General features: G+C 43.3%; 1 protein-coding gene across 1 annotated transcript; it reads right to left on the reverse strand.

Annotated features, from left to right (window-relative positions):
* Positions 1-738: 738 nt before the first annotated feature.
* UTP6 (UTP6, small subunit (SSU) processome component, homolog (yeast)) lies at positions 739-13,681 on the reverse strand (the record flags this gene model as incomplete). Its single annotated transcript, XM_010157851.1, has 18 exons — positions 739-980; positions 1,524-1,596; positions 1,875-1,941; positions 2,028-2,137; positions 2,981-3,061; positions 3,798-3,977; positions 4,148-4,225; positions 4,921-5,000; positions 6,300-6,481; positions 7,098-7,179; positions 8,181-8,262; positions 8,883-8,960; positions 9,528-9,646; positions 11,273-11,336; positions 12,134-12,181; positions 12,807-12,899; positions 12,982-13,023; positions 13,610-13,681. Coding segments are annotated over 18 exons (1,674 nt in total), but the record flags the coding sequence as incomplete, so codon positions are not given.
* Between the last annotated feature and the right edge of the window lie 5 nt (positions 13,682-13,686).

Here is a 13,686-nt window from a genome sequence, read left to right on the forward strand (position 1 = left end):
CCGCCTCAGCCCGGCGCGAGCGGCGCTGCGACCTCCCGCCCTCGCTCCCCTCATCTCCACACAGGCACCACCGCGATCTGCATGGCCTGAACGCACTGCGACTGGAATTTTGTCCAGGGGGAGAGGAAGAGAGTCTGACATGAGGGCTGAAATGCTCAATTACAGCAACTAGAGAACAATGTAGAGAGAAGCAGACACAGAAGCTGTAAGAAAACACCTTTGTGTTCATAAAGCTTTAAATAAAATATCAAAGTCGCTCCAGGCTCCGTGTTGGTAGGTGTGAAACAATGGTATTTACTTGTGATTGAAGTCACCTGTAACAAACAGGTGTCAGCTGAAGGGACTTTTAGGAAACACCTGTTGCTTAAAGGTGCTGCAGGTCATGCAGTGAGTGGCAAAGTTCATCAGAACAGGTAAGTACAAAGGGTCCACTGTCACCACGGTACAGTTAGAGCTTTGCTGGACTACATCCACCAAAACAGCCCAGACAAAAAAGTTGAGATGTACTTGCCATAGGGGGGTGGGGTGGGTATTTTTGGTTTGCTTGGTTTATTTATGTAATGTCCTAGCTTTCCAGTGTAAAAGCTGATGCATTATTCCATGTGAACATTTAAGCAGAAGGAAGAGTTTGTTCTCAGAAGTCTCCACCAAAAACACCCTCAGAGACACCTTTGCTCCCTCCTTTAACTGTGCACGTGAACAAGAAACAACTGCAGCAGGGCAGATTTTCCTTTTCCAAATGTGAAGATACAGTTCAATATGATCCAGACACATTAAGTTTAAAAAAATCTGCACTGTCATGTTGGAACTATTTATAATTTTTCATAAATGTCCCATTTACAATAAAGCGTATTTGGAAACGAAGTCTTCCACCAGGTCTCCCTGCAACATCTTCATAGCTCGCCAGTGAATGCTCCCACAGTTTTCTGGTTTGCCTTGGGGATGACTTAGCTCCTCTTTGATATAATCCAGCCAGAGATCTTGAAAGAGAAAACAGAAGTTCTGGTTAGATTTTGATGTGATATTACTTAAACATACCAAACCTAACCTAGAAACCCTCCTTTTGCTACTTGATATTAATGCAATGAGGTTTACTTTGTGAAACTACAACACCCTGCCCCTTGTGGGCCAAAAGCCTGGGTTCTACTCCCAGCTGGAACAGCAATGTCTTAAGAAACAGTGCAGCAAAAATTGAGCTCTTTTCTTTTTAAGTATAATGGAGAACTGTTGATTCTAAAAATGTAGCTCCATACAGTTCACAAAACTAAATTAAAGGCAATACACATCTCTTAGCCAGCCAGCGTCAAATCCTTGTTTGCCAGTAGTTCTGCTGATGCCACCCCATTGTGAACAACGACCCTGGGCTGAAAGTGAAGGGTCACTCACTGCAGAGTGTCATGGACTTAGTGGCACAGAAGACAAGCTCCTCGCTGCATGACAGCAATCACAAGGGCAAAACAGCTACTGTTTGAAATGGATGGAAATAAGAGGCAGCACTGAATGAATAAATAAAATCCCCTTACCAGAATTTGTTGAACCAAACTCTCTCAAGGCACGCTCGTAGTATTCTCTCAGATGAAGTATTTTGCAAGATTCCTAACAAAGGAAGGAATTAAAAGGCCATTTATTTTGTACAGAGTGAATCGGCAGCTTGATTAGATTCTGACAGTCATGGTAATTACACACGCACACCAAAGATTAATTATGACGGAACTTGGTTCTGTATTACACACTGCAAATCAACATCAGAAGACAAATACGAACCAATCACAAACCAATGACACTACTCATATCTGTCTGTTTCGTATTTAAATCCAAAGTTAGAACTGTGTTTTACAAATAACAAGGCACTATTTGGCTAGTCAACAACTTACTTGTTCCTTTTCTATTTGGATCATCTTCCTGAAGAAGTCAAGTGAAAGTGGACGATTTTCACACAACCTGAAGTAAAAACACAAGTAACTTGAGATTTCAAGCCTTTTAACATATGCCCTAGAACAATCAGGTTTGAAGGTTTTATTTGTCACCTGGTAAAGACTCTTTTCACTTTCTTATAACCACCCGATCTGTAAGTCCAGTCAAGATACTTTTCTTTCATAGTCACTGATTCAGCCGGAGTTGTGGCATGTAAGGATCTCTGCAAGTTTAAAAGGAAGGAAAAACATATAAACAAACCACAAAACCTACAATTAAAAGGCAACAAGGGAAAAAAACCACCCAGATAGTACCTTCCCCCTGATTAGGTATCTGACTTAAAGCAGACCTCATAAATGAGGAAACAGTACTGGACAACAGCATCCCAAGTGATGCCTGAAGGACACCATTACCTAACACAATTATTTTTCAAATTAAAACATTAGCTGTAACCTAAAATACATATCCTCCAATACTCCTTATAGCTGGCAGTTGGCATTTCCCTAACATCCCTCACACAGAGGGTTTCACAAAGCTCTGCAAACAACTGGAATTCAAGCTTCCAGCTGAAATACATGGTTGCAATTGTAGATAGGGGGAAAAAAAAAAAATCCCCAAAAAACCCAACATGCTAAGCAAAGAGAAAGTGTTTTGTCCTAAGCTATTCAGGAAATTTAGAGTGAGATTAAAGTCCCAGTTTGGTTCTTGAGTTTTCTGTAACCAGGTTGATGTTTTCACACAGACTGGAAAGTTCTCTTTTCATATTCAGACAGACTACTGGAAGTAGAGCAACAATTCCAAACCACAAAGTAAAAGAAAAGTACGAGTCCATCATTGGTTCTGCCTACAAACACCTAGATGTCTTTGAAGTACAGGGATGACATTTGTGCTTATGAGCTTATGTCCAACTGATTTTTGGTAACATAGTTTGACTTGAAATTCTTTGATATCAGCACATCCATGAGGGAACTGCAGTGTAAGGCATTTGTTACATGTTCCAACCACACATGTTGTACCTGTTTATTCACACACTTTCATAAAACGTAGATTTCTAATAGCTAAGTACCTGGTAGAGAGCTTCTGTGTCTTCCTTGCTGTTTGTGCCTTCACTCCATTCCACCCAGAGGGTCCACAACGGCAAAGTGCCCTGCAAGGTAAGCCGATAAATCCAATCACTAAACAGAGTGGCTCTAATTTACAGAAACATTGACACATCCACCAGGTTCTGTATTGCAGCTGCCATAAAAAAAATGTCATTTAGACATAGCTCTTAGAAAGACAACTTCAGACTGCACCTTGCAATCACTTCTTGCTTCCTTCCTCGCTTACAGGACAAATACTACTTAGCTGGACAGCTGCAAGACACGCTGCCAGGGATGAGAGACGAGGTCTGCATCACCCAACACTGCAGTACAATGGTAACTTCCGAGAACAGCAAGGAGGAGAGATACAACCACCTCCTCGCTTCCTCTCCTCACTCCTTGTGCCCCGGGTTTGAAATGGAACAGTAACGGAGCACATAGCTAATTCAAGGCTTGAGATAACACGTGTGCATACCACATTATCAGGAGAGTGGAAAAAAAAAAAACAACTTTTTTCAAGTAAGACAGAAGAATACCAGCTGGCTGCTAGAAGACTACACACATCTACTACATCACCTGTGGGCATTCAGACTTTAAAACTGTGACTATGAAGTGAATTTGCAATTTCCTACTTCCCCTGAATGCCACGTGCATGTGAAACCATCAAGTTCTTATTTTTGACCTTAAAAATGGTTAGATACTTTGACTGAATGCCTTGCAAAGGAGAAAAAAACCTCAAATCAGTATCAGAGGTTTCCTGTCTTAGATTAGTGCACACAAGTCCATAAAACCAGCACAGACCTTAGATTTTACATGCTTAACGGCTTCTTCAAAACACTGGGTCACATCGTCGCTCTTCAGCTGGATCAGCACCTGCAGCCTCATCTGCCAAATTTCCACTGAGAGGCTGAAGCGCTTACTTGCAGCTTCTGCCACCTCCGTAGCCTTCTCAGAGAGGTTGGACTCCAGTAACAGCTGAAGCTAAACCACAGCAGACACAGACAATCACCAGAAGAGATTTATAATGCTTTGTTTAAAAAGCAAGGCCTTGAACACAGTATTGCCTGCCGTTCTATCTACTCAGAATGCTGAAGACAGGCATGCAAGCAATGCAGGACAGCCTCAATCTGCTCTTCTGTGTCAGCTCTTACCCACTGCTTATAGAGAGCTTCTGGCAGCAAACTGCACTCATGGGCTTTGTTGAACACGCTCAGCGTCCTCTCCAGCCTCTGGAATCAGAGAGGAACAAGTAAAGAACATAAGCATTACTCCTGCATGTATCAGGTCCCAGCATTACATGAATCCCAGTGGATTAGTGTATCAGCAGGGCACTGAAATTCAGTAAGACTTGTGTATCTAATGCTGTAGGTATCCGCATGCACTCCAAGATAAAAGATAAAGGGCAAATTTGAGCATATGAATTACATCTCTCCCTTATGGAGCAAAAGGGCAACATAGCAATGTTCTGTTACTCTATGAAAAGGGAATCCAACTGCACAGGATTAGTTAATTCACTGAGTCATACCCAAGCACAGATGCATCATTAAGTGCACATGTGCCAGTACCAAACTTTGCACACTTATTTGCAAGTCATTTTTAAATTCCTCCTTTTCTTTGAACAAGACAGGTTTGCAGGACTGTCGGTGAACATTATTAAGTTTGCCCTCTTAACTTTCATCCAAGGAGGTCGCTGTGCTTTACTGACAAGGCCAGTTTATGCCCAAGGTATTCATGTTCAGGCAGGTCACATGTGAGCCTGACACTAAAAGTAATCCCCGCAGATAAAGGCTAAATGATTTTTAATGATAGTGGCAGGTAAAGATTTCTGGCAAAATATCAAAGTGTATTTGCTTTTTCTCTGATGAATTACAGAAGTCAGTAAAAATAGAGATGATGTTACTATGATTTCCTAATAAGCTTTTACCTTTTGCTTTAATTCTTGGCTGTTGGTTTTCCTGTTATATCTCTCGAGGCAAAAAGCGATATAGCATTTCCACATGTCCTCTGCAAAACCAGAGGTATAATATCACAGTTTACAGAATCACAGGAGTAAGCAGAAATATTTGTCTTTAAGGAACATAGAGAATCCAAGCACTAAGTGTTAATGCCAACTTTGTTTTAAAATGTTGTATTGTGAGAGGCCCGACATTTATAACATTAACATTTAAAAATGGATTCCCAGTATAAGCTGCACACAGTAACTTTTTAGAAAGCATCAAGCTCTTAGTTCGGCTGAGGCTTCAGGGCACGCTGTCACAATTAGTGTTCAGTGCACCCTTTGCCTGTAGTTTTCAATGGGCCTGCAGGAGAGGGCTCTCACATGCAGCTGAGAAAATCCTTCTTCGTTCACCTGGCTCTAGGGCCACAAAGATGATCAGGGGGCTAAGCACCTCTCCTGTGAGGAAAGGCTGAGAGAGTTGGGCTTGTTCAGCCTGAAGAAGGCTTCAGGGCAACCTTAGTGCAGCCTTTCAGTACTTAAAGGGGGCTTCTAAGAAAGATGGGGACAGACTTTTTAGCAGGGCCTGTTGCAATAGGACAAGGTGTAATGTTTTTTTTACTAAAAGAGGGCAGATTCAGACTAGATATAAGGAAGAAATTATTCTTACAATGAGGGTGGAGAGGCACTGGCACAGGCTGCCCAGAGAGGTGTTAGATGCCCCTCCCTGGAAACATTCAAGGCCAGGTTGGACGGGGCTCTGAGCAACCTGATCCAGTTGAAGGTGTCCCTGCTCATGGCAGGGGGGTTGCACTACATGACCTTTAACGGTCCCTTTCAACCCAAACCATTCTATGATTCTATGACTTCAAAGGCTATATAAGCAGCAAGTTTGAGTCCACTCCACAGGTAGCCCCTTGATAGCCTCCTTTCAGAGTAAGGACAATGCCAGGTGTTGACGCTGGATATCTACTCCACTGGCAACTCAAATCATTGCTTACTCACAGCTAACCAGCAATATACTCGAGTTCTGTAAGTTTCCTTTATTTAGAAAATTCTCTCTATTTACAACTCCCAAACGTGTATTCACGTGGGGGCTTCTATTCTTCTCACTGGTTAAATCACATTAATAAAAGCAAACAAGCAGCAAAAAGCACTTCCAGTTAAGCAGCTCCTTCCGAGAGCATAAACGCATTGGAAAACAAACCGACTAACACATAAAATAGATCCCCAAAAGGTAGCATCTATAAGCTGCTTGCCTTCCCTTAGGTATGGTAGAGCCTGCCAACACCTACTTCAGAACTTTCACAACATGCAGTACACTGAAGTACCAGGGAAAACCTTAAAATGCAGGCAGAACACTTCACCTGTTGCGACGGCTCTCACAGCCTCTTCAAAGACCGCACAGCACCGTTCCTCTCTCTGGGCCATTTCAGATACCTTCATCTGTTTTGTGGCGTGTTCTGTGGCCTGCAAGGACCCCAGCTCCAGCTCACGACGGGCCATGTAGTCCCAGGTCAGAGGATCATCAGCATACTTGGTCTGCAAACTAAACACACCATGTCTGTAACACCCCGCCACTGTCACTCTTCTGCAGGGACGTTCAGAAGGGCTGCTGTGTCGGTACAGAAGTGTACTTGGTTTCTGCGTAACCAAATGCCAGAGATAACACGTTACCTTTCCCCAGGAGGGAGACAAAAATATTAACCCATTTTGGGTTTTTTATTTAATATGGATATTCTCCAGTAATAGCATGAACTAAACAGGAAGTTTGAGAGTGCTCTTTCTTTTGAGAGAAGAACAACTGGAAAAGCTAAAGATGCAGAAGAACCACAAAGTACACTGGGAAAATCCAGAGTTTCTGCAGTATACTTATGGAAACTAAATGTAGGAATTATTCAGCGACACCTGTATTTTATCTGAATCTTTCTTAGCAGCGTCTCAAAGCCTCTTCTGAACTTAGATACAAGCATTATTTTCAGAAGAGCATGCTTGCCTCACATTTTGTTTTCTTAAAGGATTTCCCGTAGACCTTAATATTCTACTTCCCTAGGGGAACAGCCTTTATTTGTCAGCCTGTCAACTCACTATAGATTACAGAAGTTATGAAAAGGTATTAAAAAAACAAACAAAAAAAACCCCACCAACACAAAACCACACCTTACCTCTCAAGAATTTCTTTTTGCAAATCTTGAGTAAAATCAAAGAGCTTTGCAATCGAAAGCACAGCCAGATGGAACTCAACACCTACATTTCAAGAGGAAAAACAAGCTATCAAGTGGAGTATCACATCCACTGTACACTTTACATTTCCGTATCTTTGCAAGCTTGTGTGAAGCACAGGTAACATTTAAGTGTCTAGACAGACACCCTTTTCTTTTCTGTAAAGCTCAGTGTTCCACCCACATAAGCCACACGTTAGGATGTCCATTGCCTGACCATGTTCTTCATGATTTCACGTTAGGCAGTTACAAAGAGACTGTGAGAGGTAGGACATTCCAGACTCCAGTGACCAACTAGGCCTGTCCAGACATGCTTACAGAGCCTTCCAGCTTGGTTCCACCTGCAAATTTGATCAGCACCTCCTTTCACTTGACTGCCATGAAAACACCGAAGGCTCCACACTTGGGACAGACCTCTCCAAAGCTGCACACAGCATACCTCCATGGATGACATCCATCCATCTGGTGCCTCCCCAGCTTATCTTTGGGAATGCCAAGTGACAGGACTTGACATAACTAGTCCATTGTGAATCCCCATCAGCAATTTCTCACCTCCTTCTTTTTAGGTGCTTACAAAAAACTTCTGTGCCTGTTTATTCCAGTATTTCTCCAGAAGTTTACATTAAGCCAACTCCTTCTATAATTTCCTTTGAAGTCCTTTACCCCCACTACTTTTCAGATTTGTTATTATATTTTGCCCATAGTCTTCCAAAATATCCTTATCTATCACAGGGATAGATGTCTCAAAGACATCTGCTACTACTTTGCATTTATTTTACCCAATTCTCTTAATAAAATGGGTGAATTTTACCAAGCCTGGTCAATTTAAAATAATCTAACCTGTTTTATTATCAGCACTATTAATTTATACTATGACATTATCTAGGTTCTGCTGAAGAAATGTTGTATTTGAAGATGGCTTAATGTGTATACTGGAGCTAAATCTATTATCTGTATTCCATACTACAGAGCAGAGTTAAAGGTGACAATTTCCCTCCTGAGTAAGTACAAGAAATCTTAAATCACCTTTAATTTTCTGAGCAGCATCCCTGTAGATTATGCGAGCCATTTCCCCATTCAGAATCTCTTCAGAATAATTGAACTCCCCCTGCAATATCAAGCATAAAATAATTGAAAAAAATTGTTTGCCTTTCTCAGCTACCATTTTTGCAAACATGCAAAAAACATCAGAAGATACTAATGTTCTTCACCTAAATTCGTATTTACCTTATTTGCACAAGTCAACTATAAAGAAATAAAAGGTAGTAAGTTTACCTATTCCTTTCAGAAATTACTATTAACTTTCAAACGGGGGATGTAACAAGAGACTTTACAAAGGTAAGGAAAAATCAGTGTATGAAGTTTTGAGCTGAGCATCAGCAAACACTTTTAAAGCTTAGTGGAGGCACAGGACGTGAACAAAAGCTTTCTCTACGTTATAGAATCACAGAATGGTTAGGGTGGGAAGGGACCTTAAAGATCATCTAGTTCCAACCCCCCTACCATGGGCAGGGACACCTTCCACTAGACCAGGTTGCTCAGAGCCACATCCAGCCTGGCCTTGAAGACATCCAGGGATGGGGCATCCACAGCTTCTCTGGGCAACCTGTGCCTGTCCCTGCCTGGTACGTTGTTGTTCAACAAACCATTAATACAGATCCCTTGAAGCCATGCATTCACACGTGCAACACGTAAGCAGGCAGTATTTCCTAAGTTTAGCTGACCCACCAAGTCCATCTTTGCTTGTTCAAAATGTTTCTTTTCCTTCCTCTGTTTCTCAGCGTGCATCAGCTCCATTCTGAAATACTGTGAGAGAGAAAAGGAAATGACATGACTGTGGGGATAAGTCATAAAACATCGAAGTTCACAAACGTGGTAACACAAGCTCTGTCTGAGGAGCTACAAATCAGGACTTTGCCAACACCCGACATCAGTCCGAGAGCCTTGGTTTTTAGACTCGTGCACATCGCTGTCTGCCCTACAGATGTACTCAGAAATTAACACTTTCCAGTCATTCTTTAAACCTTAACTTGCCCTCAAAGAAAAGCATGTTCCCTTGCAAGGCGAGGGGTGTCACATCTAATCCAGAGCGCTCGCCCTAGCAGAGTTTGCAGTACTTGAGAAGGGAATTCTGACAGATTTATCAGTAAAAAGTGTAAAAACCTCACTTTACATACATAAATACAGGATTTGCAAAACAACTGAAAAATGTAACAAGTACTTATTTTTAAATTGAAATCTTTTTGACAACATTTCCCCACTCACAGGGAAACAAGTTTTTTCCAGTTTTCTTAGACTGATCCAAGAATTATGCTGGCCTGATTTGCTCTGATTGATCAAATAACTGGTTGTAGAAGAAAACCAGGAACTCACTTCTTGATAAAGCTTTGGACACTCTGGATGGAAGCGCAAGGCACGAAGGAACAAGTGCCTGGCACTTTCTGATGACAGCTGTGTCTCCATTTCCCACTTTGCTGCCATAATCCACAGTGCTGCAAAAGATGATACAAATAAATTAATTTTAAGGCAAAGCAAGTAGCTGGTGATGAGAACCCATTTGGAAGCCACTCTCCAGGACGCACAGGTTGTTTCTGTTCTATGCTGTACTGGGTTTGCATGACAAAGTTTTGCTAGCAGGGAGGCTACAGGGGTGGCTTCTGTGAGAAGCTGCTGAAGGCTTCTCCTTTGTCCGACAGGGCCAATGCCAGCTGCTCTAGGAGGGACCCACCGCTGGCCAAGGCCAAGCCCATCAGCGATGGTGGTGCTAGTGCCCCCAGGATCACATGTTTAAGGAGCGGGAAAAAAAACTGCTATGGAAAACAGCAGTGGAGAGAAGAGTGAAATGTGAGAAAAACAACTCTGCAGACACCCAGGTCAGTGAGAAGGAGGGGCAGGAGGTGCTCCAGGCGCTGGAGCAGAGGTTCCCTGGCAGTCCACGCTGCAGCCCATGGTGAGGCCGGTTGTGCCCTGCAGCCATGGTGGGTTATGGTGGGGCAGAGACCCACCTGCAGCCCGGGGAGGACCCCACACCAGACCAGGAAGATGCCCAAAAGGAGGCTGTGATCCTGTGGGCAGCCTGTGCTGGAGCAGGCTCCTGGCAGGAGTTGTGGCCCCATGGAGAGAGCCCAGGCTGGAGCAGGTTTGCTGGCAGGACTTGTGACCCCGGGGGGCTGCTCCTGAAGTACAGCACCCCGTGGGGGGGACCCACACCAGAGCAGATCATGAAGAACTGCAGCCTGTGAGAAGGACTCATGTTGGAGAAATCTGTGGAGGACTGCCTGCTGTGGCAGGGACCCCACGCTGGAGCAGGGCAGAGGGGGAGGCGAGGAAGGAGCGGCAGAGAGAACATGTGATGAACTGACCACAATCCCTATTCCCCATCCCCCTGTGCTGCTGGAGGGGAGGAGGTAGGGAAATCAGGAGTAAAGTTAAGCCCAGAAAGTAGCAGTGGGGGAAGGTGCGTTTAAGATTTAGGGGTTTTTTCTTATTATCCTATTCTGATTTGACTGGTAACAAATTCAACTAATTTCCCCAAGTCATGTCCGTTTTGCCTGTGACAGTAGTTGCTGAGTGATCCCTCCCTGTCCTCACCTCGACCCACTCTCTCCCCTGCCCAGCTGAGGAGGGGAGTGATGAAGCACCTTTGGTGGGCACCTGCCCTCCTGCAGCCAGGGTCAGCCCACCACAGATGTACCACCCCAACATAATCCCATGAGCTCAGCAATGGAGTAAAACTGATTATCTCCCATGTAAAACCAAGTTAAAGGACTAAAAGCTAAGCAGATCCAGGAAGTTTAATCTGGTATAGCTACAGATCCAGTGATGTACAATAACGTTGTCAAAAGCCACAAAGCAGCCGTGAGTATTCAGCATCTTCCACCTCTGAAACCTTTCCCTAGTCCCCACAGCCTACCCGGACCTGGGGTCATTCAGACCATGGGGATTCCTGCCTCACATCACAATCCCCATCAGGGACATTCTCTCTGAAGCAGCAACAAGGCAAAGAAAAGACAGTAGGAACTTTTACCCCAATAGCTTGAACTGAGATCTGTAAGGACTTAAATCAACACCGTACGATCTATACTCATTTATGCAGCCCCTAACATTGGTTTATTTACCTGGTTTATTGGGATGAATGGCCAACATGCAAGAAAACACCTTACTAAGCTGATGTTTTGCATTCTGTAAAAGAAAGAGTTTTGGTTTACCCACTCCAGTACCAAACTGAATCACCAGCACCAGTTTCATTATAAAAAGTTACAAGTTGTAATGCAATTGTACTGGAAAAGACACTTCTCTGCTGCTTCACCTTCAGTAGGAAGTTTCTCACATTTGTTCCATATTGACAAGCTTTCAAAGTTCCCAGGCTAAATTAGCATACGTAAACCTTTTCGAGCTACACAGCTAACACAAGTGTTGCCTACATCACAAACCCATAGTCTCACTGACCACCTCCGAGGTGAAGATGGCCCTTGTCCTTGGCCAGTTGCATTACCGTGACAAGGTCACCTTCTTCAGTACAGGAAGGACAATGACTGAATGCTTCTAATGAAATTTGCATAAGTCAGTTTACAAAGTACAGAATTGCAAGAATTACACTTCCCAGCATAGCCACTATAAAAAAAATGTTTGAAACAAAATCACGTTTCACAGACTGGTGATCCATTCATTCCAGAGAAAGTATAACCAAGATTATGATTCTCCCAAACCAAACGGGACTCCAGATTCAAGGCAATTATCCTCACCTTTGCTGCCTGCAAGCTTCACATCTCATACTAATTCATTCTGAGTCAAACTCTACACTTACATACATCAGTGAGAATCCCAGACAGCTCCAATACTACCATTAAAACTATTCCAGTAGTACAGCATGTGGCAGCAAAGCGTGTACCCCTGTCTTGTCATTCAAGTTCCAGATGCCTGATTAAACAATAAGCCAGTATCTCAAATCAGGTCAGATTGGCATTTTGAAAACTCACCCACTGCTTGCAGAACGCAACATGCGACAGCCAAAGCTGGACATCTTCCTGTCGGAAGCGCAAGAGAGAGAGAATCAACCTTACAACAAGGCAAGCACAAAATCACTCGTACGCTGATGAACAAACAATATGCACTCAGTACAGTGATTTGGCATGCAGAGAGAAGGGATTTTGAATCTCAAATTCCCTCCACCTCAGATCTTCAAATTCCTGCAAGACTTCTGAAGAAAAACCACCCTCCCATCTCAAAACACACTCTTGTAGCCTCTGCAATCAAATCTGTGTTACCCTGAACGCAGAGGACTCACTGTTATGGTTTCTTAGGCACCTCACTGATGCTTGGCCATTAAATGTATCAAGACAATCTTTTCCTAAAGCAGCTGAAGGTTCTTTTCATTCTGCTTCTAGTCCTTGCAAGCAGAAAGACCAAACTCACACTGCAATACTGTCTCAATTTAGCTGAAGACCAACAATTCTGAAAGGACATACATGGTTTTTGTACAAAAGCAATATTATCTAATGAATGTCCTATTTCTAGGCTACTGCTAACTGTCCACTTAAATTTTCCTATACGCTCTTCTGCATTATTGCACATATTTGGTGGCAGTGATAGCCAGATAATTTTTACGTCCCAAAAGGGCATTTTTCATCCTATCAGTACAAACAAACTTACTTTCCATTTTCCCGTAGCACGGTTGAAGAGGCCATGGACTCTATGCAGAATAGAGTTCTCAATTTCATCCTTCTTAAAAGAATATCCAATGCGCTAGGAGGGGGAAAAGTACTAGTTTTATTGCAACGTAAAATTTGGCATAAAGTATTTTGCACTAAATAACTGACAAACTTACTGCTCTTCTTTTCTTGATCAGTTCCAGCAGATTAATTTCATACTAGAATGGGAAGAAAAACACATTTAAAAGCAAATGAAAGGCCACATAACAGTAAGGAAAAAATGCAGATCAAATTTTTTCATAGCTTATCAGGGGGAGACTAAAAATTACACCCAGGAAAACATACACAACATTTTTTCGGCCAGATCACTACGCTTCTAAGGCTGACTGAAAGTAAGCTTGACCATTCATATCATACATGGTATTTGAGACTTGAGCTGTCAGCCCCCCACACGTTCCTAGAATTGCAATGCACGAGCCAAACTCCTAACACCACAAAAATATTAAACTACAATTTGGACAGCACATCAGAGAGCTGGGGTCTCTGCATCACTGGAGAGAGAAGAAACTATAGGAAAAAGCTGCAACAAGAAGAGTCGTCCCAAACTCAGGCACCAACTCCCGGCTACGGTCACGCGCCGGTGTGCCTTACTAAAGCCTGCGGGCCCGTAAAGCACGTAGCGAACACCTCGGCCGGGTGAGGGGCAGCCTCAAGCAGCTGCCCGGATGGCACCCGGGTAACCACAAACCCACTTCCAACCCAGCTGGGCCTACAGCGAGCGCTCTGCCAGGCGGTAAAGCCTACCTGAATGTAGTTAATAAAGTCCTCCTTCCGCAGCGCTCTCCGCTGTATTTTGTACTCCAGAGCCGAGGCCTTCCTCA

This window comes from Eurypyga helias, unplaced genomic scaffold, assembly GCF_000690775.1.
Source record: "Eurypyga helias isolate BGI_N326 unplaced genomic scaffold, ASM69077v1 scaffold21720, whole genome shotgun sequence".
Lineage (NCBI taxonomy): Eukaryota > Metazoa > Chordata > Aves > Eurypygiformes > Eurypygidae > Eurypyga > Eurypyga helias.